This window comes from Muscardinus avellanarius (assembly GCF_963383645.1).
Source record: "Muscardinus avellanarius genome assembly, chromosome: 16".
In the NCBI taxonomy this organism is placed as follows: domain Eukaryota; kingdom Metazoa; phylum Chordata; class Mammalia; order Rodentia; family Gliridae; genus Muscardinus; species Muscardinus avellanarius.
The window spans coordinates 356,610-379,626 of NC_137802.1; the positions used below are offsets into that span (position 1 = coordinate 356,610).

General features: G+C 59.4%; 4 protein-coding genes across 13 annotated transcripts; 2 read left to right on the forward strand and 2 right to left on the reverse strand.

Annotated features, from left to right (window-relative positions):
- Window positions 1-79: 79 nt before the first annotated feature.
- Window positions 80-8,821, reverse strand: LOC308275018 (adenylate kinase isoenzyme 1-like; the record flags this gene model as incomplete). The annotated part of the gene is made up of 7 exons (XM_080713027.1): window positions 80-246; window positions 1,740-1,860; window positions 2,980-3,093; window positions 3,300-3,494; window positions 6,523-6,636; window positions 6,913-7,112; window positions 8,761-8,821. The coding sequence occupies 7 exons, from the start codon at window positions 8,819-8,821 to the stop codon at window positions 80-82; spliced, it is 972 nt and encodes a 323-aa protein (XP_080569153.1).
- A 1,510-nt stretch (window positions 8,822-10,331) lies between these two features.
- On the forward strand, window positions 10,332-18,420 carry GTF2F1 (general transcription factor IIF subunit 1; the record flags this gene model as incomplete). 10 transcript variants are annotated; one of them, XM_080712264.1, is made up of 11 exons in its annotated part: window positions 10,332-10,394; window positions 14,416-14,609; window positions 16,242-16,412; window positions 16,654-16,844; window positions 17,083-17,233; window positions 17,297-17,358; window positions 17,435-17,554; window positions 17,652-17,725; window positions 17,797-17,935; window positions 18,027-18,147; window positions 18,216-18,420. In XM_080712264.1, the coding sequence occupies exons 1-11, from the start codon at window positions 10,347-10,349 to the stop codon at window positions 18,418-18,420; spliced, it is 1,476 nt and encodes a 491-aa protein (XP_080568390.1). In that variant the 5' UTR covers window positions 10,332-10,346. The 10 variants fall into 10 exon arrangements, with proteins under 10 accessions (XP_080568390.1, XP_080568392.1, XP_080568393.1 ...); XM_080712266.1 differs by having other exon boundaries at window positions 18,027-18,129; XM_080712267.1 differs by having other exon boundaries at window positions 17,800-17,935; window positions 18,027-18,129.
- Window positions 18,421-20,621: 2,201 nt separating this feature from the next.
- Window positions 20,622-21,146, forward strand: PSPN (persephin; the record flags this gene model as incomplete). Its single annotated transcript, XM_080713028.1, has 2 exons — window positions 20,622-20,757; window positions 20,833-21,146. The coding sequence occupies 2 exons, from the start codon at window positions 20,622-20,624 to the stop codon at window positions 21,144-21,146; spliced, it is 450 nt and encodes a 149-aa protein (XP_080569154.1).
- Window positions 21,147-21,360: 214 nt separating this feature from the next.
- ALKBH7 (alkB homolog 7) lies at window positions 21,361-23,017 on the reverse strand (the record flags this gene model as incomplete). The annotated part of the gene is made up of 4 exons (XM_080712279.1): window positions 21,361-21,517; window positions 21,586-21,710; window positions 21,782-21,955; window positions 22,814-23,017. 4 exons carry the CDS (start codon window positions 23,015-23,017, stop codon window positions 21,361-21,363), a joined length of 660 nt encoding a protein of 219 aa, XP_080568405.1.

Sequence of the window (23,017 nt, forward strand, 5' to 3'; positions counted from 1 at the left end):
CTTGGAATCTGGCCACTTGGGAAGAAACGTCTTTTTTCCCTTCTGCACCACTTTTTTGGTTTTTGTTCTTTTTACCCTCTTATTCTTTGAAGCCACGATCTTTGTCCCCCGTGTCCGAGTGACTGTCGCGGGCGGCCCAGCTCCGGTGGGGACGAGGGGACAGCTGGCGCCTCCGCCCGCCCGCCCGCGGCCTGTGTCCCGGTCTTGTCTGTGAAGTGGGCATGACGATCGTTGCCGCCTTCCAACCTACCTCACAGGGGTGTTGTGGGGACACCGTGATGTGACTGTTGTGATGCGCCGGAGCGCCGCCCCCCGCCTGCCCTCACCCTGCTCTGCCGCCTCTGCGCCGCTCCTCCTCCTCCTCCTGCTCCTCCTCCTGCTCCTGCTCCTGCTCCTCCTCCTCCTCCTGCTCCTCCTCTCCTCCTCCAGGAGCTGTCTGACTCCAGCGAGTCCCGAGGGACTAGACAGCACGCGTGCCGCCCGCCGAGGGCAGGTGTGGAGCCGCTCCAGGGGCTCCGGCCGCCTCGGCCGGGCCCCTCCCCATAGTGACCAATTCCTATCTCTTCCCTCTCCGCAGGCTCAATGAATCGAATGAATGTGAACTTCTTCATCTGTGAAAAATCTTTATTTTTTTCTCCATTTTGTTCTGTTTGGGGCTTCTTGGTTTGTTTTATATTCCGTTGGCGAGGGCGCGATGGCCGCCGCGGGTGGCCCTCGCTCTCTCGCCCGTTCTGTCTCGCATACTCTTCCTTTCAAAATTGGGATCCTTCATGTTGAGCCAGCCTTAGAAGATAGCGAGAATTAAATCTCTGCCAAAAAATTTTTTTAATTAAAAATACAGAGCAGAACAAAACCTATAAAATTATATATGTATATATAAATCTATACCCCCAGCCTTCCTGAAAGCGCCTCTCTGAGGGGGAAGCGATTCATTTTCTCCCTACTGCCCCAGCCCTCTTCTTGTTTTTAAAATAAACTTTTAAAAAGGAAAAAAAAGTCACTCTTGCTATTTCTTTTGCTTTTTTTTAGTTAGAGTTGGAACATTCCTTGGACCAGGTGTTGTATTGCAGGCCCCCAGCTCGCTCCCCGCTCCTGCTCCTCCTGCTCCTCCTCCCAGCTCAGCCCCCCCCCCTCCCGCCCTCCCCAGGACTGGTCTGGTCTTTTGTCTTTTCATCTGTTCAAGAGGAGATTGAAACTGAAAACAAAACGAGAACAAAACAAAAAAATTGTATGGCAGTTTTTACTTTTTATCGCTCGTTTTTAACTTCACAAATAAATGATAACAAAACCTCCCCGTCTGCCGGGTGCTATCTGTCTCCTTCCTCCCTCCTCTCTGGTAGAGTTTTGAAGTTTGTTCTTTGTAGATTTTTTTTAAATGCCTGGTGATGGGGATTGGAAATGACAAGGTTTGTGTTTTTTTTTTTTTTTTAAGAAAACGAAATGTAAGAGAAAATAGTTTTCTGCAGGTGTATTGTGCTTTCTTAATTCTCCCCTTGCCCTTTTGTTAAATAAAATGCTTTTGTTTAAAAAAAAATACTGCATGCCAAAAATACTGTGCGCCGGCTGCAGTTTGCTCAAAGAAAGGGTTAACCGGTGGGAGTGGGGCGCGCCCCACAAGACCACCCTCAGGTGTGGGGCGGTGGCTGAGGCGCAGCCGCTGCCCCTGGGAGCTTGGGGAGGGGAGCACCCGGAGGGCCCCAGGGACGCGCGTTGCGCGGACGCAGCCTGGGGACCAGCACGGTGGCTGTGCCTCAGGGCGGCCTTGCTCAGCGCCCTGAGGTGGAAGACAGCTGTGCCTGTGCTGGGTGGGGTGACCCAATGGACGAGGGTGCCAGGGCCCATGGCCTTTGGGCCTGGACACTGGGAAGGTCTGGGGTTGTGGTTAAGCAGCATTTAACGATCAGATTGAAGCCGGGCGTGGTGGGCACGCTTGTCATCCCCGCGCCTGGGAGGCTGAGACAGGAGGATCGCACGGGTTTGAAGCCGGCCTCCGCAACTCAGTGAGGCTCTCAGCAACTCGGTGAGACCCTGTTTCCCAATAAAATATAAAAGGTCTGGGAATATAGCCCAGAGGTAGAAAGCCTCTGGGTTCCACCCCCAGTACCACCAAAAAAATAAAGATAAGATTGAGCTGGGCATGGTGGCACACTCTTGTCATCCCAGCATTTTGGAGGCTGAGACGGGAGGATCGCAGTTTGTGGCCAGCCTCAGCTACTTTGTGAGGCCCTCCACAACTCAGACCCTATCTCAGAATAAGGAATAAATAGGGCTGGGGTGTAGCTTGCAGGTAGAATGTCCCTGGGTTCCATCCCAGTGCCACACAAAAGGATCAGACTGGGCATGGTGGTGCACGACTGTGATCCTAATTGTTGGGGGGAGAGACAGGAGGATTGCGGGTTCCAAGACAGTCTCCTTAACTTAGCGAGTCTGTTTTGGGGGGGGTGTGTGTGTGGTACTGGGGGTGGAACCCAGGGACTTTCTGGGCTATGCTCCCAGACCTATTTTATACTTTATGTGGAAACAGTCTCACTAAGTTGCTGAGAGCCTCACTAAGTAGCTGAGGCTGGCCTCGAGCCTGTGATCCTCCTGTCTCAGCCTCCCCAGAGGAGGGTTGACAAGTGTGCACCACCACGCCCGGCTTGTTTCAGGATTTAAAGATCTGAAAGCCAGGCACGGTGGCACACGCTTGTCATCCCGGGACTTGGGAGGCTGAGACAGGAGGATGGCAGGTTCAAGGACAGCTGCAGCGAGTGGCGAGACTCATCAGCCTAGCGAGACCTTGTTTCAAAATAAAATAGGGCTGGGGGTGTAGCTCGGGTGAATTCCCCTGGGTTCAGTCCTCAGTACCAGAACTAAGCAAATGTCAGCCTGCCCACTCGAGCAGGCTGCCCGCAACGAGCATGTCCGCACGGCCCTAACAGCTGCCGCCTCTGGGGCCGGCACCGCGGTGCCCAGCCATGGCCCGGGGAGGGCGGTTACCTGGGGCTTTGCAGGTGTCGGAGCCCCACAGCCCAGGCCGCTCGGGCTCACCACAGACTCAATGACGGAGCAGCACTTGGCGAAAACATCCTCCCGAGCCGCCTCTGCCAGCACCTGGGGAGCACCGGGGCCTGGCCTGAGCCACCCGCCTGCCAGGCCAGGCCAGAGGGCAGGGGCTGAGGCTGGGGCACGGGGCACGGCATAGAGAAGCGTGCGGGAGCCGGGCAGGTCCCCAGAGCCACCACCGCCTCTGGAGCCCTCCCTGGTGTTGGAGGAAGTGGGACTGAGCCCGCGGCGCCGCCCGCCACGGGGATACCCACGTGCCACAACAGCTGCTTCTGTTGGTAGAAGGCAAGGACCGGCTGGCACAGGGTGTAGTGCGTCTCCAGGCGCCGGTGGATGGCCGCCTCCGAGTCGTCCGCGCGGTGCTCCACTGGGCCCCGGCGCAGCGCCCGCCGCACCATGGTCTCCATGGAGCAGTCAAACACGATGACGACATCGGGGGCCCGGCCCACCTGGGCCGACCAGGGACTGGTGAGTAGGCCCCCGCCCGCCGCGCCCCCGGCCTCCCTCAGCGATCTGCACTTGTTGCTGAGCCCCCAGGCCACCCTGGCATTCTTGATTTATTTTGAAACAGGTCTCAGTTGCTGAGGGCCTCACTTACATTGCTGAGGGAGGCCTCAAACCCACAAACCTCTCATCTTAGCCTCCCAAGTGCTGAGACGCCAGGCGCGTGCCACCATGCCAGGCTCCCGATTCCGCTTACCCACTCCACCGCACAGCCCTCCTCCTGCGGCAGCAAGGGCTTTACCCAGAATCAGAAAATCTTGCTGCAAACCCAACGACCTCAAAGTGACTTGCAAGGGCGTCTGGCAGCCCAGTGCTTGGGAGGCTGAGGCAGGAAGAGCTCATGTTCCAGGCCAGCCTCAGCAACTTAGTGAGGCAGGCCCTGTGTAGAAAGAAAAAAACAGCCCGGCGTGGGGCCACGCTTGTCAGCCCAGCACTCGGGAGGCTGAGACGGGAGGATCGCGGTTCCCGGACAGCCGCAGCTACTGAGCAAGGCCCTCTGCAACTCAGTGAGACCCCGTTTCAAAACTAAAGAATAAAATTTAGGGCTGGGGGTGTCGCTCAGAGGTAGAAGGGCCCTGGGTTCCATCCCCAGTACCGCAAGAAAACAAACAAAAAGTCCCGCACCAGAAACAAAGCAGAGTCCAACAGGAGACGCCAGAGGCGACATGAAGCGGCCTTTGCTGGCTATGGGTGTCAACCGAGCACCTCCCAAAGGAAAAGTGATGGCTGCTGATGGACGCGTGGGGCGGGCGGGAGGCTGGCCACCCCGGGCACCAGGGGCCAGGCCAGGGCGCCGTGATGCCCAAGTCGCAGCCTCGCCCCACAGGTTGGTTTTTCTTTCTGTGGTGCTGGGAATGCAACCCAGGGCCATCTACCCCTGAGCTACACCCAGCCAGCTCTTTTTATTTTTTACTTTTTGTTTGGAAACAGGGTCTTGGTAGGCTGTCTTTGAACCATGCGTGTCTGACGCCAGGCCTCCCGTAGATTTTTTTTTTTTTTTTTGGTAGTACTAGGGATTGAATTCAAGGGCATTCTGTCTCTGAGCGACATTCCCAGCCTTATTTTTTATTCTTTATTTTGAAATAGTTCCTCACTGAGTCACAGAGGGCCTCACTGAGTAGCTGAGGCTGGCTGCGAACCGCGATCCTCCTGTCTCGGCCTCCCGAAGGCTGGGATGACAGGACTGGACGCCACCAGCCCGCCAGACTTTAAGGCAGCTCCTCGGCGGGGCTTTGTCCAATCACAGCACCAGGACAAACACAGAGGAGCTTCCCGCAGGCCGGGGCCTGGGGACTTGCTGGGGCTTGCTGGATTCCAGTTCAAATCTCCTCAAAGAAGTCCAGAGCTTTGGTGGACTGGGACTGGAGGCCACTGGGGGCTGGCTGGGTGGCCCTGCCCTGGTCCACACCTCCAGGAAGCAGTTACGATTGGGATTCTCGGATGGACTTTGGGATTTTGGGGGTTTTTTTTCTTTGTTTTTGCACTGGGGATTAAACCCTGGGGCATGCTATCTCTGAGCTACACTCCCCACCCCTTTTTATTTTTTGTTTTTGTTTTGAAACAGGGTCTTGCCTGGCACGGTGGCACACAGGATTTGGGAGGGTGAGACAGGAGAATCCAGGCTCCCGGCCAGCCTCAGCCACTTAGTGAGGTGCTATGCAACTAGGTGAGACCCTGTTTCAAAATAAAGAATAAGCTGGGTGTGGTGGCACACGCTTGCTTGTAATCCCAGCATTTGGGAGGCTGAGATAGGAGGATCGTGGTTTGAGGCCAGCCTCAGCTACTTAGTGAGGCCCTCCATAACTTGAGGGACCCTGTTTCAAAAATAAAGAATAAAAATAGGGCTGGGGGTGTAGCTCAGAGGTAGAATGCCCCTGGTTTCTAACCCTAGTACTGCAAAAACTAAATAAATAAAAGAATAAAAAATCAGAAGAAGCCGTGCATGGTGGCACACACTTTAATCCCAGTGTTAGCGGGGAGCTGAGACAGGAGGATCGCGGTTCGCGGACAGCCTCAGCTACTTAGTGAGGCCCTCTGCAACTCAGTGAGACCCGGTTTCAGAATGAAGAATAAAAATCAGGCTGGGGGGTGTAGCTCGGAGGTAGAATGCCTCTGGGTTCGATCTCCAGCTCCACAAAAAAAGAAAGAAAGAATTTGTGGCCCACCTTAAAAAATGGGGGAGCTTCCACATGGAACTCCCTGCGTCTCTGGGAAACCTGGCCGACTTGGCACCTGGGGGTGCTGCTTGTCCCCATGGCAACAGCCTAAGAAACGGTTCCTGAGCGGTGCAGAGCGGCGCTGTTCTCAGCCCTGCAGGGGTGAATCATCTTCTGGAACGTTCCGTGTGTTCCCGCCACGCGCACTGGACTGCCATAAGGGGATGGAGGGCCTCTCCCAGGGCCACAAGGTTTAGAGGGTGAGGTGGGACTGAAGCGCCGACAGCCTCACACTCGAGGACCCAATTCTTTCTTTCTTTCTTTTTTTTTTTTTTTTTTGTGGTCCTGGGAGTGGAACCCAGGAGAATTCGACCTCCGAGCTCCACCCCCAGCCCAATTTTTTATTCTTTATTTTGAAACAGGGTCTCACTGAGTTGCAGAGGCCTCACCAAGTAGCTGAGGCTGGCCGCGAACCGCGATCCTCAGGTCTCAGCCTCCCGGATGCTGGGATGACAAGCGCGCACCACCATGCTTGGCCCAGCCCTATTTTTTATTCCTTATTTGGAAACAGGGTCCCACTAAATTGCTGAGGCTGTTTTGAACCTGTGATCCTCCTGTCTCAGCCTCCCAAGCGCTGGGATTACAAGTGTGCGCCACGACACCGGGCTCTGAAAACTCCATCCCCTCCAGTCCAGTCCCCTCCCTGGAGCCTCAGCCCTCCCTCCACTCAGCCGACCCCGAGGCCACCCTCCCGCCACACACACACACGCGCACACACGCAACACACGCACGCTCACACGCTCCTGGGCTCACTCACGAGGCGCTCGAACTCCTTGGCCTGTTTCAGCTCCCGGGGGAAGCCGTCGATGAGGAAGCCCGGGCTCTCTGGGTGGGCCAGCATGTTGTCACTGACCATGTCTAGGATGAGGCCCTGGGGAGGAGGTGGGCGCTTCGGTGGCGGGGCCTCCTCTCCCCATCCTCACCTCATTTGGAAACAGGGCCTCGCTGAGAAGCTGAGGCTGTCCACGAACCATGAGCCTCCCGTCTCGGCCTCCCGAGTGCTGGGTTACAGGTGTGCGCCACAGCTTTTGATGTGGTCCCAATTTTCCAGAGAACACAGTGGCTGGGCGCGGCGAGGCAGGTTTCCCGACAGGCCGCCCGGTCCTTGAGCGCCCTCCCCCACGCCCTGCGAGGCCGCCCGGCTCACCGTGGGCACCAGGAGGCCCTGCGCCATGAGGTCGCGGATCTGCCGGCCGCGCTGGGTGCTCCCCTGGGCCTCCTGCCGCAGCAGCTGCCCCAGACCCACGTGGCGGAGGCCATACTTGGTGGCCAGGCTCCTGCACTGGGTCCCTTTCCCGCAGCCTGGGCCGCCCACCACGAAGATGATGCGGGAGGACCTGAGCACATCTGCGGGCCGGGAGAGGGCAGCCGGGCTGAGCATGGCGGGCGGGTGCTGGCCCACCTCCCCTGCCCCTGGCGCCTGGGGGTGTCCGCACCCACGTGACCGCTGCCCAGGTGTGAACCCGCCAGGCCGGGCTGCTCCTGCCTTCTTTATTCCTTACTTCCTCCTTCCTCCTGCGACTGGGGATGAAGCCCGGGCGTTCCACCTCTGAGCTCACCCCCAGCCCAGCGCCTGCAACCTCAGGGCTTGGGAGGCTGAGACGGGAGGATCGCAGGTTCGAAGCCAGCCTTAAGCAGTTTCGGGAGCCCTTCAGCAACCCAGTGAGACTCTGTTTTCAAATAAATAAAATAGGGCTGGGAGTGCAGCTCGGACATAGAACAGCTTTGGGTTCAATCCCCAATACCCAATTTTCTGTGTGTGGTACTGGAGATGGAACCCAGGGGCATTTTACCTCTGAGCTACACCCCCAGCCCTATTTTTAAATTATCTTTTTTGGGGGTGACAGGGGTGGAACGCAGGGGCTTTCTACCTCCGGGCTACACTCCCAGACCTATTTTATACTTTATATAAAGTATAAGCCTGCGCCACCACGCCCAGCCTTATTTTTTTATTCTTTATTTTGAAACAGGGTCACACTAAGTTTCAGAGGGTCCCAGTAAGTGGTTGATGCTGGCCGCAAACCTGGGTCCTCCTGTCTCGGCCTCCCAAGCGCTGGGATGGCAAGCGTGCCCACCACGCCCGGCTTTTGCTTGCTTGCTTGCTTGCTTACTTACTGTGGAGCGCTTCACCACTTCGCCCGTGATCCTTGTGCAAGGGCCACGCTAACCTAGTCGGCATCATTCCGGCTTTAGTGTATGGGCTCAGGAAGCCAGCACTTTTACTTATTTACTGAGACTGGGGATTGAACCCACAGGTATTCTACTTCCAAAGTAGACACTCCCCAAACCTTTTTTATATTTTTATTCTGTAATTTTTTGGGGGGTGTGGTACTGTGCATTGGACCCAGGGGCATTCTACCTCCAAGCTACACCCCTGGCCCAATTATATTTTTATTTTGAAACAGAGTCTTGCTAGGTTGATGAGAGCCTCACTATTTGCTCAAATTGCCCTCACCCCTGCGATCCTCCCGTCTCGGCCTCCCGAGCGAGCGCCACCAGCCTTGGTCTCCCGGGCTGCTATGGGCTCCGTGACAACAAGCGCGGTTCGTCTCACTCCTGGGCGCACGCGGGTTGCCATGGTGCCTGGCGCCTAGTCTTGGCTGGGGACGATGCCCAAGGCTACAGGACGCATCTGCCGAGTCAGTGGCTCGTGGCCTGGTTTTGGGGGGTCTTGCTTCCCTGCCCCCTCGCTTAGCCAACTCCTAAGCATCCCCGAGGACCCCATAGACACCGCCCTTTCCCTGACCCTCAGAGTCTATTTTCTGAGTCGAGGTCCTCGGCTAGCTACTGTCACCTCCAAGGGCACCGAGACCTGGTTGAACCTCGGGGCCCGGGCACTGGGATAAGGGTCAAGGGATGGACGAGCGGGGAGCACGGCAGCTGTTACTGCCACGACGGGGGCAGTGTGCACACCTGGCGGGTGGGGTACCTCTCTCCTGCCCTCCAAGGTCTCCTTTCCTTCCCCCCAGTGAGCCAGCCATCCCCGCGAGGTTACCCTTCTCCTGGGGCAGCAGCGGTCTGCCCATCTGGGGCAGCGTGGACTTGCACAGACCCATGCCACCAGCAGCCCGCGGTGCTGTGGCCCCCGGTCCTCACCCCGTCCATGACCTCTGCCGTCTCTGCTCTACGTCATAAGGGACCCCCCCCCCCCGGACCATTTAAGGGATGCTGGGATTCCGCACACTGCGCTTAGGAGGAGGCGCGGAACCCTAAACGGGCCCATTTGCCGGTCAACCCAGAAGAGGCGCCGGTTGCTATGGTGACGCGGCCTCCACGCACCCACTTCCGGGGCAGGTCGCGCCTGCGCAAAGAGCCCGGGAGACACGAGGCGAGAACGTTTCCTCCTTTCCTACCCAGGACGCCCCGCGGCCCCTGGCGCTGTGACGTCACAGGAAGGCGTCCTCGCCCTCGGTGGTTGCTACCCGCGCTGGGTACGGTGAAGCGCGGCTGCTGAGAGCGGATTCCTTGTGATAGACCAAACCTAGGTGTGCTGCGCCTGAAAAGGGGCGCAGAGGGGTGAATAGAAGTAGGAACCATGGGGTGAGCCTCACGGAGGAAGTGGCCGTCCCGACGCGGGCCGCGGGGCAGTGCCACTTCCGGGGAAGGCGGCGGCGCAGGCGCAGAAGGCGCCAGCTGAGCGCCGCTTCCGGCCAGGTTTTCCCGGGGCGGGAGGCGGTTAGTGCTGGGGTTCCTCGCTGGGAGCCAGAGATCTGCCCGCGGAAGGAAGCCTCCCCGAAACTAAGGGACGGGGTCCCTCAGGGAAACGGAGAGAATCGGGGTCGAAACGGACCCGAACCCCTGACCGCAGCCGATGGCGGCCCTAGTGAGTAGCAGTCGGCGGGATTCCGGGGTCCCACGGCGCCGGCGGCGCCTCCTCACCATCCCACCTCCTCTCTCCGCAGGGACCCGGCAGCCAGAATGTCACCGAGTATGTTGTTCGAGTCCCCAAGTAAGTCGTTGGCCCTGCCTTCCACTCGCCCGTACCCCCAAAGAAACGCAAGCCCCGCGCTCCCGGGCGTCCCGGCCCCGCGGGGAGGCCCCGCCACGCCGCGAGCCACTGGAGCAGGGCGACGCCCAGCCGAGCTGGCGCTTTAGAGTGCAGGGAGCGAGCGAAGGGGCGCGTCCGTGCACCAGGCCTGGCCCGCAGGCCGCCGCGACCCGCGCGACCCAATGTAAAGCCCTTAGTTGCTCTCAGCGACTGCCCTCTTGCAGGCTGGCCAGGCCTGTGTAAAGTTGTCCCCGCTGTCAGGAGCCCAGGCCTCCTCCCCAGGTGACCCCAGTTGGGCGGATTCCCTTGATCCTGCCAAAGTCAGTCTGTCCCGTCTTCAGGAAGCACTCCCTGCTCCCGGGGCCTCTTTCTCCCTTATCTGCACATCTCGGGTTCCTCCGAATCTTTGTCTTCGTCCTGCCCGTTTGTATGAGGTGGGGAACCACACACTGCGAATCCCTGGAGTCTTTTAGGGGACCCCAGCGTCACCCATCGCAAAGGGCCGAACCAGGGAGGGGTTATTGAGTGAACAGTTGATTGACTCAGCGGTCCCTCTCGCCCACTCCAGGAACACGACTAAAAAATATAACATAATGGCTTTCAATGCAGCAGACAAAGTGAACTTTGCAACGTGGAATCAGGCAAGTCCCTGGCTCTGGGGATTCGAAGGGTGGAGAGAATCAGACTGGAGCTGATGGTTGTAATAGTTGCTTAGCTATAGTATTAAAAAGGTTAGTTTCACCACTGTCCTTAACAGTAGATAAAGTGTTTACAAAGGCCCTGGCCAGTGGGACATGGTGGCCACATATGTGACCCCAGTACTTGGGAGGCTGAGACAGTAGGATTTCAGGTTCAAGGCCACTCATAACAACTTAGGCCCTTTGCAACTCAGTGAGACGCGGTTTCAGAAATAGCGAGACTAGCCGGGCGTGGTGGCGCACGCTTGTAATCCCAGCATTTGGGAGGCTGAGACTAGAGGATCGAGGTTCGCAGACAGCCTCAGCTACTTAGGCACTCCGTAACTTAGTGAAACCCTGTTTCCAAATAAAGAGTAAAAATTGGGCAGCCGAGTATAGCTTGGAGGTCAAATACCTCTGGGTTCCATCCCCAGACCCGCAATAAATGAATGAAGGAATGAAGGAAGGAAGAGACTAGCCGGGTGTGGTGGCGCACACTTGTAATCCCAGTACTTGGGAGGCTGAGACAGGAGGATCGCACAGGTTCGAAGCCAGCCTTAGCTATTTAGTGAGGCTCTCAGCAACTTAGTGAGACGCTGTTTCCAAATAAAATAAAAAAGAGATCCGGGAGTGGATCCCAGAGGTAGAAGGCCCCTTTATTTTATCACTAGCACCACACAGAAATAAAGAGACTAAAAAATAGGGACAGGAGTGTAGCGTGAAGGTACAATGCCCCTGGGTTCCATCCCCAGTAATACACCAAAAAAGGGGGCCGGGCATGGTCACGCGCTCTTGTCATCCCAGCATTCGGGAGGCTGAGACCAGAGGATCATGATTCGCAGACAGCCTCAGCTATTTAGTGAGGCCCTTTACAACTCAGTGAGACCGGGTTTCAAAATAAAGAATAAAATATAGGGCAGGGGATATAGCTCAGATGTCGAATGCCCCTGAGTTCCACCCCCAGATTCGCAAAAAAAAAAAAAAAAAAAAAAAATGCAGCCGGGCGTGGTGGCGCACACTTGTAATCCCAGAGCTTGGGAGGCGGAGACAGGAGGATCGCAAAGGTTCGAAGCCAGCCTCAGCTACTGAGTGAGGCTCTCAGCAACTTAGTGAGACCCTGTTTCCAAATAAAGTATAAAATAGGTCTGGGAGTGTAGCCCGGAGGTAGAAAGCCTCTGGGTTCCACCCCTGGTACCACCAAAAATAGTAGAATGTTTCTGAGTGCAATCTCCAGTACCACATTCAAAAATAAATAAGCCGGGTGTGGTGGCACATGCTTGTAATCCTCACACTTAGGAGGTGGGGACAGGAGGATCATGCAGGTTGGAAGCCAGCCTTGCTGACTTAGGAGACCCTGTTTACAAAAAAAAAAAAAAAAATAGGCCTGTGAGTGTATCCCAGAGGTAGAAGGGTTTCCAGCAACCCCAGTACCACCAAAAAAATAAATCAATAAATAAATAATAGCCGGGTGTGGTGGCACATGCCTCTAATCTTGGTTGAGAGGCGGAGACAGGAGGATCGCGCAGGTTCGAAACTAGCCTTGCTGGCTTAGGAGACCCTGTTTCCAAATTTTAAAAAATATTAAAAATAGGTCTGGGAGTGTAGCGCAGAGGTAGAGGGTTTCCAGAAACCCCAGTACCACCAAAAAATAAATAAAGCCGGGCGTGGTGGCGCACGCTTGTAATCTCTGCGCTTGGGAGGCGGAGACAGGAGGATCGCGCAGGTTCGAAGCCAGCCGCGCGCGCTGGTTTAGGAGACCCTGTTTCCAAATAAAAATGTAAAAATAGGTCTGGGAGTGTAGCCCGGAGGTAGAGGGGCTTCCAGGAACCCCAGTACCACCAAAAATAAATAAATAAATAAAATAAATAAATAAATAAAAATAAAAAACAGCCAGGAATGGTGGCACATGCTTGTAATCCCAGCATTCGGGAGGCTGAAACCAGAGTATCGCGGTTCCTGGACAACCTCAGCTACTTAGTGAGGCCCTCTGCAACTTAGTGAGATCCTGTTTCAAAATAAAGACTAAAAAATAGGGCAGGGGGTATAGCTCGGACGTTGAATGCCCCTGAGTTCCATCCCCAGACCCTCAAAAATAAAATAAAATAAAATTTGCCGGGCGTGGTGGCGCACGCTTGTAATCCCCGCGCTTGGGAGGCAGAGACTGGAGGATCGCGCAGGTTCGAAGCCAGCCGCGCGCGCTGGCTTAGGAGACCCTGTTTCCAAATGAAAATGTAAAAAGAGGTCTGGGAGTGTAGCCCGGAGGTAGAAGGGCTTCCAGGAACCCCAGTACCACCAAAAAAATAAAAAATAAAAAATAAAATAAATAAAATAAAATAAAATTTAGCGGGGCATGGTGGCGCACACTTGTAATCCCTGTGCTTGGGAGGTAGAGACAGGAGGATCACGCAGGTTCAAAGCCAGCCTTGCTGGCTTAAGAGACCTTGTTTCCAAATAAAATATAAAATAGGTCTGGGAGTGTAGCCTGGAGGTAGAAGGGCTTCCAGGAACCCCAGTACCACTAAAAAAAAAAAAAAAAAAAAAAAAATGAAGGCATGGTGGTGGGTTTCCAGTACTTGGGAGGCTGAGATAGGAGGATTGCAGGTTTGAGGATAGCTTTGGCAAGTAGTGAGACTCTCATGAACCTAGTGAGACCCTCTTTCCAAATTAAAATAGGGCTGGGGTGTAGCTCTGAGGTAGAATGCCCCTGGGTTCAATTCCTAGCACCACAAAAAATGAGTAAATAAATAAATACAAATAAAAGAACATTTAGACAGGTGCGGTGGCACACACCTCTATACCCAGCACTTTGGAGGCTGAGACAGGAGGATCACAAGTTCGAGGCCAACCTAAACAACTTAGGCCTTGTTTCAAAAAAAATAAGAAATAGGTCTGGAGGTTGAGGGCCTTAGGGTTCCATCCCCAGTACCACATACGAAGAGAAAGAAGGGTGATTTCATTGGAAGCACCCCTCACGTTACCCTGGGTAACGTGAGGCTGTAACTGTCTTCTGTATCTCTATCTTAATAAACTCATTTAAATCTTTAAGAAACAAAAGAAAAAATTTAGGTATGGCAAAAAGTGCGCCCTTTAAGATATTTTGAGACCACAGTCACAGAACCTTCATTGTGGTATATTGTTGGGAATGTTCTTTTTTGTGTGTGGGGGGTCCTGGGGATGGAAACCAGGGGCTTTCCTACCTCTGGGCTACACTCCCAGGCCTGTTTTATGTTTTGTTTAGAAGCAGTCGCTGAGAGCCTAAGTAGCTGAGTCTGGCTTCGAACCTGTGTATCCTCCTGTTTCAGCGTCACAAGTTCTGGGGTTACAAGCGTGTGCCACACGCTCAGCTAGGGTTGTTCTATTTAAGTTTTAGTTTAGTTTTTTTGTGGCACTGGGGATTGAACCCAGGGTCATTCTACTTCCAGGCTACACTCCCAGCCCTGTATTATCCTTTGTTTTTATTTAATTATTTATTTATGGTACTGGGGCGGAACCCAGGGGCTTTCTACCTCCGGGCTACACTCCCAGACCTATTTTATACTTTATTTGGAAACAGGGTCTCACTAAGTTCCTGAGAGCCTCTCTAGGTAGCTGAGGCTGCTTCAAATCTGTGGGAACCTCGTGTCTCCGCCTCCCAAGCGCAGGGATGACAAGCGTGCGCCACCACGCCCGGCTTAAGTATCAGTTACCGTGGTAAGCCCTGGATCCCCTTTTCCCAGATTCACCAAGTACTGCTGTCCTGGACCTTTTTCCGGGGTGTGTGTGTTAGGGATGTAAGCCAGGGGCATTGTTGCCTCTGAGTGCACCCCCGCCCCATCTTAATCAGTTCAAGCGGGGTCTCAGTGAGGTGCTGTGGCTGGCCCGGAACCTGCGACCCTCCCGTCAGCCTCCCGGTCCTGGAGTTGCTGCGGGTCTGTGAGGCGGGAGGTGGCTGTGCAGAGTGCGGGTGCTGGCGGCGGGCGGCGGGCTCAGCCTCCTCCGCTTGCAGGCGCGGCTGGAGAGGGACTTGAGCAACAAGAAGATCTACCAGGAGGAGGAGATGCCCGAGTCGGGCGCGGGCAGCGAGTTCAACCGCAAGCTCCGGGAGGAGGCCCGCCGGAAGAAGTACGGCATCGTCCTCAAGGAGTTCCGGCCCGAGGACCAGCCCTGGCTGCTGCGCGTCAACGGGAAGTCGGGCAGAAAGTGAGTGGCGGTGCCGGCCTGGGGCGGGCCACCCACACGGTGCTTTCCGGGGTGCCCTTGGCCCGTTTCCCGGCCATCCTATGGGGTTGCCGATACCTCCCACCTGATTTTATTTATTTCTTTTGTGGTACTGGGGATTGAACCCAGGGGCACTCTACTGAGCTACACCCCCAGCCCTATTTTTTAGTCTTTATTTTTTGAAACAGTCTCACTAGTTGCAGAGGGCTTCACTGAGTAGCTGAGGCTGGCCACAAACCTGTGATCCTCTTGTCTCAGCCTCACAAGCACTGGGATTACAAGCGTGCACCATCACACCTGGCTCCAATTTTATTTCTTATTTTGAAATAGGGTCTAACTTGTTGAGGGCCTTGCTAAGTTGAAGAGCCCGGCTGCAAGTACTAGGGTTAGCGAGCGCCCCCATACCCAGCCTCATTTTGTTGTATTTTATTTATTTATTTTATTTATTTATTTTTGGCAGGTCTGGGAATAAAACCCAGGGGCATTCGACTTCCAAGCTACACCCCCTGCCCTATTTTTTATTCTTTAATTTTGCTTATTTATTTTTATTTTTTATTTTTTGGTGGTACTGGGGTTCCTGGAAGCCTTTCTACCTCCGGGCTACACTCCCAAACCTATTTTATACTTTTTATTTGGAAACAGGGTCTCGTAAGCCAGCGCACGCAGCTGGCTTCGAACATGCGCGATCCTCCTGTCTCTGCCTCCCGAGCCTGGGGATGACAAGCGTGCCCACCACGCCCGGCTACTCTTTAATTTTAAACAGGTCCTCACTAAGTTGCGGCTGGCCCAAGTAGCTGAGGCTGTCTGCAAACCGCGATCCTACGGCCTCAGCCTCCCGAGCGCGGGGAGACAAGCGAGCGCCCCACGCCTGTCTAGTTTACTTTGAAGCAGCACCAAGCTGGTGCCGTCTGGCTCTGAGTGTGGGGCGAGGCCCACACGTTGGCATGGTGGGGACCTGGACCCGTGGCCTGGGGTGCTGAAGTGTGCCGCAGGCAGCTCTGTGACAGATGGCAGCCTGCAAGGCTTGTCCAGGGCTCTGGCAAGGGCACAGCAGTCCTGGGCAGCCTTGGGGAGTGGCAGGCTGAGCGGGGACACGGGGCGCGGTGGGTGAGGGCGGAGGCTGTGAGGAGGCTGGGCAGTCTTTTGAGCTCAAGGACATGGTGGCCCAGGTTGAGCATCACTTCCTCGGCCAGCCTGCCCCGTCCCTGCCCCAGCTCCCTTGGGTGCCTGTGGCCGGCAGGTGGCTGAATTAGAAATGAGCTGAGAGGCCGGGCATGGGGGAGCTCTCAGGTCATCCCAGTACTCGGGAGGCCGAGACAGGAGGATCGCGGGTGCACAGCCAGCCTCCGCAACTTGGAGACCTTAGCAAGACCCTATTTCAAAATAAAAAGTAAAAGGGCTGGGGTGTAATTCAGATGTAGAACACCCTGAGTTCAATCCCTAGTACCAAAAAAAAAGACGCTGACATGCCCCTCCGCTAACAAGGCCCCTCGCCCTGCTCTCCTGCGTGGGCCTGCTCACGGTGTCCTCAGAACCCAGGGTGGCTGCAAGGGAGGCAGATCTGGGGTGCAGGGCGGGGTGGCCCGGCCAGGCGTGACGCCCGCCCTCCCGCAGGTTCAAGGGCATAAAGAAGGGAGGTGTGACGGAGAACACGTCCTACTACATCTTCACCCAGTGCCCCGACGGCGCCTTCGAGGCCTTCCCTGTGCACAACTGGTACAACTTCACGCCACTGGCCCGCCACCGCACGCTCACGGCCGAGGAGGCGGAGGAGGAGTGGGAGAGGTGAGCTGGCGGCCGTCTGTGTCCTGGGCCCCCACCCCCGGGCGCTCGGGCTGACCAGGCCTCCCCGGCACGGGCAGCTGCGGGGCCATCGGGCTCTAGGGAGGGCCTCCGGGGCAGCCCCCACGCGCCAGGTTAGGGTACGGGGCCCAGGGGCCGGGCCTCGCCAGCCGGCCGAACACCCCGACGGACAGGGAGCGCACGGCGCCTGTCAGGCCGACTCCGCCCGCACGCCTGCCCGCAGGAGGAACAAGGTGCTGAACCACTTCAGCATCATGCAGCAGCGGCGCCTCAAGGACCAGGACCAGGACGAGGACGAGCAGGAGCAGGGCAAGGAGAAGCGCGGCGGCAGGAGGGCGGGCGCGCTGCGCATCCACGACCTGGAGGACGGCCTGGACGTGTCCTCCGACGGCAGCGAGGCCAGCGGCGAGGAGGGTGAGCAGGGCGGACAGGCGCCCGGCGCCTCGTGCGAGACGCTGGCGGGGTGGGCGTGCCTGAAACCCCAGTGCATGGGAGGCTGGGACAGGAGGGTCACAGCATGGAGGCCAGCCTCAAGACATGGCAGACTCAGCGGGAGCCAGTTTCAGACGCAAAGGAAGAGGGGGGCGTGTTTGGGGGTAGAATGGCCCGGGCTCATCCCCGGGTGGGTACCTTGAGCCCGCCCTCGCCTCAGGCAGCCGAGCCCCGAAGGCCAAGAAGGCCCCGCTGACCAAGGCGGGCCGGAGGAGGAGGAAGAAGAAGGGCTCCGACGACGAGGCCCTCGAGGACAGCGACGATGGAGACTTCGAGGGCCAGGAGGTGGACTACATGTCGGACGGCTCGAGGTGAGACGAGGGCGGGGCGGTGGGGCCTGGCCCCGGGCGCCGCTCACCTCCACTCCCCTGCAGCAGCTCCCAGGACGAGGCGGAGGGCAAGCCCAAGGTGCCGCAGCAGGAGGAGGGCCCCAAAGGTAGGCGCGGGGCGGGCGGAGGGTGGGCGGGCGGGCGGGCGGCGGGCATGGCACCACCTCCACGCATCCTGCCCAGGGGTGGACGAGCACAGTGAGAGCAGCGAGGAGAGCGAGGAGGAGAGGCCGCCGGAGGAGGGGAAGGAGGAGGAGGAGGAGAAGAAGGGCCCCACGCCGCAGGAGAAGCAGCGCCGGAAGGGTGGGCCGCAGCTGGGCCTGGTGGGGAGGGGTCGGCTGGGCCTGGTGGGGAGGGGTCGGCTCGCCCCCTGACCCCGGCCTCCCCGCCCCTCCCTCAGACAGCAGCGACGAGTCTGACAGCTCGGAGGAGAGCGACATCGAGAGTGAGGCCGCCTCCGCCCTCTTCATGGCGGTAGGTGGGGCCGGGGTGGGGTGGGGCAGGGGTGTCCGTCTCCCCACTCACACCCACCCTGGCCCCTGCAGAAGAAGAAGACGCCCCCCAGGAGGGAGCGGAGGCCGTCGGGGGGCAGCTCGCGGGGCGACAGCCGGCCTGGCACACCCAGCGCTGAGAGCGGGGCCTCCAGTTCCACACCGCGGGCGGCGGCCAGTAGGCTGGAGCCAGGTGAGCCCCATGCCCACCTCGCACCCTGCCCTGTGCCCGCCCTGTGCTGCCCCGCCTGCCCCTTAGCCCTGACCCGCCTGCTGGCCCGCAGGGAAGCGCAGTGAGACACCGGCCGCCAAGCGGCTGCGGCTGGACGCGGGGCCCAGCCCACAGAGCCTGTCGGGGAAGTCCACCCCGCAGCCGCCCTCCGGGAAGTGCACGCCCAGCAGCGGGTAAGTTGGGGCGGTGCGGGGTGGGGGGGCACCAGGACCCCTGACCCCTGACCTGCCTGCGCCCCCAGCGACGTGCAGGTGACCGAGGACGCCGTGCGCCGCTACCTGACGCGGAAGCCAATGACCACCAAGGACCTGCTGAAGAAGTTCCAGACCAAGAAGACGGGGCTGAGCAGCGAGCAGACGGTGAACGTGCTGGCGCAGATCCTGAAGCGTCTGAACCCCGAGCGCAAGATGATTGGCGACAAGATGCACTTCTCGCTCAAGGAGTGAGCCGGCCTGGGCCCCCGCCCGCCCGCCGCGCCCGACCAGCGCCCCGGGCCGGCCACATGGCAGAGGTCTTGCCGTGTTGCCGAGGCGAGGAGAACCTGGAACCGCGATCCGTCTGGGCCGCCCCAGGACTGGGCCGCCGGCGTGAGTTACTGTCCGCCTGGCCAGCGTGGCGTCTCGGCGACATGACCCCACGTAGCCGTCCAGGCCCCTAATCCCAGGACTCGAGGCCGAGGCAGGGTGGCAGGTCTTGGCCAGCCTCACCAGCTCAGCCCTGCACAACTTAGACCCTGTTTCAGAATAAAGGATAAAGAGGTGGGAGCTTGGCCTGGCATTGGCAGCCGGGTTCTCCCTGTGAAATGACTGCGTTTCCAGTCACCCAGGCTGCCCGCCGTTGTGTTGAAGTGTCCACCCCTCTGTACTGCGAGCCGAACCCAGGCTGACCCCGCAGCCACAGCCTGCTTCTCGTTTCGGCTCGGTACTGGGGCTTGAGCCGGAGGCATGGCGCCCAGCCACGCCGCAGCGTCCGTTCCCTTTGAAACGTCTCATTTGTTGCTGGCTGGCCTCAGGTCTTTCATCCTCTGTTTGGCTTCCTGAATACTGGGGTTACAGGCGTGTGCCACTAGGCCCGGCTTTTTTCCCCCTACTAGGGATTGAACACGGGCATTCTATCTCCGAGCTGCACCCCCAGCCCCATTTTATTTTCTGGCCAGGTTGCTGAGACCCTTGTTGCTGAGGCTGGTTTTGCCTCCAGTCACAGCCTCCCGGCGCTGGGATGGCAGGCGTGCACCGCCGGCCCTAAGCCCCTCGCCCTGCAGTCTGGCGCTCTGGCGTCCCCAACCCGCCTGCCCCTTGCTGATGGCCACTCTGGTCTTTGTGGTTCGGGTGGGTGCTTGGTGGGCCCGGCTGGCCTCTGTCCAGCAGGCCGTGTGGACACGTGGCTCTGTCCCTAGGCGGCGCCTCGTTTGGTGCTGGCCGCTGGCCCGTGAATTTCTGGGGTTCCCTCACCCTTGCTCTGGGAAGGTGGCCCGCGTTCCTAGACAGTGATGTGGCTGAGAACCGATTTGGTGGCAGCCACTGTTCAAACCTGTGAGCGATGAGGCTGTTGCTGGAAGCTGCAGGTGGAAAACTGCCGCGCCCGGCGCGCAGACCCTTGGCTGCCGGCAGGAATGCCTGGGATAGCAGGCTAATTCCTCGGAATGCCCCCCACCCATCCTGGGCAGCAGGAAGCAGCTCTCGCTGTCCCCGCGGGGAGCCCAGTAGCCGGTGCAGAGCCTTGTGTCCTCAGTCCTTAATTCTGGGTGACTTGGGACAAGTGGAGGAGGAACGCGGGGGTGTTCTGCCTGTGAGCGGTTACACCCTTTGGGAGTGAAGCAGGGTTTCACTAAATTGCCGAGCGGGCCTCACACTTGTGGTCCCGACTCCCAGGTACTGGAGTGCTTTGTGCTTAAATTAGCCTGAAAGCACAAGAATGTCCACAAGGGACCACAGGAGAGGACGTGGTCGGTGGCCCCATCACAGGAGCCTCGGTGGCTGCAGGATCCTTGGGCAGGACCACCTCAATTCCTGCCCCAGGTGCGCAGGCCACACAGCTCCGGCCGTCCACCTGCAGCCAGCGGTGTGGCTGTGAGCCCTGGGCTTTGTGGGTCTGGGGTGCCGGCCTCCACCGTAACTGCCTCCTCACATGTGGCAAGAAGCTAGCCAGCTGCTCTCCTTAGCCGAAAGCCGGCAGCTCAGCGCTCCCGGGGGCCACTGCTTATCTCGGCTTCCACCTCTCTGCAGCACCCACTTCTCAGCTGCCCCTCCGCAGAGCCGAGTCCCTGCCCTGTCCCAGAGCCTGGCTGTCCCCAGGACACCTCCCTTTCCTGTTTTGACATTGGCTCAGCCAGGTCCGGAGACAGGGGCATGATGTCTTAATCCTGTGGAGACAGCCATGTTGGAAGGCTCCCCAGCACACCTTCCTCGGAGGGGAGGCCCTGGCTGCCAGCAGACTCATAAATCAGGGGCATCAGGGCTGCTGGAGCCAGGCCTGTGGAATGCCTGGCTGGGGTGGGGGCTGATCCCTTAACTTAGGAGGGGTGGGCGGAAGGACGCCTGGACCTGAGGACTTGGGGCAGGCTGCGTGAGGCGCAGAGTCACCGCAGCGCCCGCTGGGGACGAGTCCAGAGCTCGGGACTCCCCAGCCTCGGAGCCCACCGGTCGTCATGGCCTCAGGGAGTGTCATGCTTGCCGTCCTGCTGCTCACCGGCCTTGGCTGGGCCCCCAACCCATCGGGGGCCGAGGAAGAGTTCCCATCTGAATGGAGAGCGGAGGCCGGAGGAACCTGGAGGCCAGCGTTGGGTAAGAGCCCTCGAGACCCCAAGTGCCCCATCTCCTGCCTGCTGGGACGCCCTCCTCAGTGCCCTCTCTCCCCAGGCGTCCACCCCCGCCCGCGCCGCGCCCTGGCCGGCCCGTGCCAGCTGTGGAGCCTGTCCCTGGCCGTGGCTGAGCTGGGCCTGGGCTACGCCTCGGAGGAGAAAGTTGTCTTCCACTACTGCGCTGGCCACTGTCCCCGTGGCGGCCGCACCCTGCACAGCCTGACACTGGCCCGGCTGCGGGGCCTGGGCAGAGCCCATGGTGGGCCTTGTTGCCAGCCCACCCGCTACGCCGATGTCGCCTTCCTCGACGACCGTCACCGCTGGCAGCGGCTGCCCCAGCTCTCGGCAGCTGCCTGTGGCTGCGGCGGCTGACGAGGTGTAGCACGGGGCACCAGAGGCTTGGGTGCCGGGGTCGGCTGAGCCCCGCGAGGGAGGGCACAATAAAGGAACGGCTCGGCGGCCTGGCCAGCCAGCGTGTCCCCCGCAGGCCAGCCGGGAGCCAGCCAGTGCAAGAGGCCTGTGTCGTCTCCTCTCTGACTTTATTCACAAGTTGGGGTCTGGGAGGAGCTGAGGGACGGGCCTGGGGTCAGCAGGCGGGTGAGGGTGGCTGTCCTGGCTCCAGGTCCTCAGGGAGGGAGCGGCAGATCACAGAGATGCGTCTGCTTCGGGGGATCCGACGCTCCCCAAAATAGGACTCTTCGTCCCGGAGGATCTCATGGGAGAAGTCATAGCGGGCCGAGCCTCTGCAAGAGAAGGGGGCTGTGGGTGGGCAGTCCGGGCAGGGCAGCCCCAGGCGGCTGGGCCCTCGTACCTTAGGATGTAGAGGGAGCGCGGCTCCAGCAGCAGTTCCAGCCATTGCCCCGGCTCCTGGGTGTGCACCAGCCGCATCACGCTGGGGGACAGCAGAGACAGCCCCGCGATGGTGGCCCCGCAGAACTGGAAGGCGCCGGTGGTGAGACCGGCCTGGCCGCCCCGCCCCGCCTGCAGCCCCGCTGGCTGCTGCTCACCTTGATGCTGTCTACGTGGGGCTTGACGTAGCCCCGAGCCTCCAGGTCCAGCACGTGAACCGGGGACAGCAGGGGCTGGCCGGGGCTGAAGGCTGCCGCCTGCACGCGCTGCAGGATGGCCCGGCTGGCTGCCGACCAGCGGGACTTCTCTGTCTCCCGGAAGCCGTGGATGGCCTGCACAGAGGGCAGGGGTCAGCCGGGAGCTCCCAGGGAAAGCAGGGAAACCGAGGCACTGGGGGCGGGGCCAGCACAAAGCCTGTCCCTGCCCCCGACTCGCAAAACCAACCCTAGCCTGACCCTGGCCACACTGAGAGCCTAGAAGCCACGTAGGAACAGCTCCCCAGACCCGCCTCGGCCTGACCTCAGGCCCCGGCCCGGGTCCCCATGCCGGCTCCCTCCCAGTGGCCGGTGGTCTGTCCTCAACTTGATGCCCAACAGCCGGGTGCTCACAACTGCTGACCCCCTCAGTTTGTCACACCACTTCCTGACCCTCACCTCCGTCCCAAACATTCCTAACTCCGGATCCCGTCTCAGGTTATACCCGCCCTCATTTCCAAAGTGCTTCTGAGTCCCCAGAGCGTGCCCTCTCGCCCCTCTCCCGCCGCAATCCCAGGCCCCGCCCCACTAAAGCTCCGCCCCCACGCCCTTTATGGGTGCCTCCCACACCATGGCTGCACTTGAGTGCACCCGCCCCGCCTCCATACTCAAAGCCCCGCCCCCTGGCCTAGTGCCGCCGCAGGCCGGCCCTCCCCATCCCAGAGCGCCACTCCCGTGCCCGCCCCCGGAGGCCCCAGGCCCCGGCCCCAGGGTAATCCAGGCCCCGAGGCTCCGCACCCGTCCCCGCCCCTACCAGCGCCGGGCCCCGCCCCATCCTGGGCCCCGCCCACCCGCTCCCAGGCCCTTCCCCTCACCTAGGCCCCACCCCAGATCCTGGATAGCGCCCCGCCTCCCCACGGCCACCCAATCCCCGCCGCGCCTGCCGGTGCCTAGCCCCGCCCCGCCGCGCCTGCCGGTGCCTAGCCCGGGCCTCACCGCGTCCCAGTGGTCGTACTCGTATCGGCGGCGGCGCAGCTCGGGCTCCAGCTCGCGGCTCAGCGTCTCCTCCTCGTCCTCGCTCAGGAAGCCAGGCTGCACCACGGCCGCATCCTGCAGACGGCTCACCACCGCCGGCCCCGAGCCCCGCACGCAGCCCGACCGCGCCAGCGCCCGCAGCGCCCGCCGCCCGCCGCCCGCCAT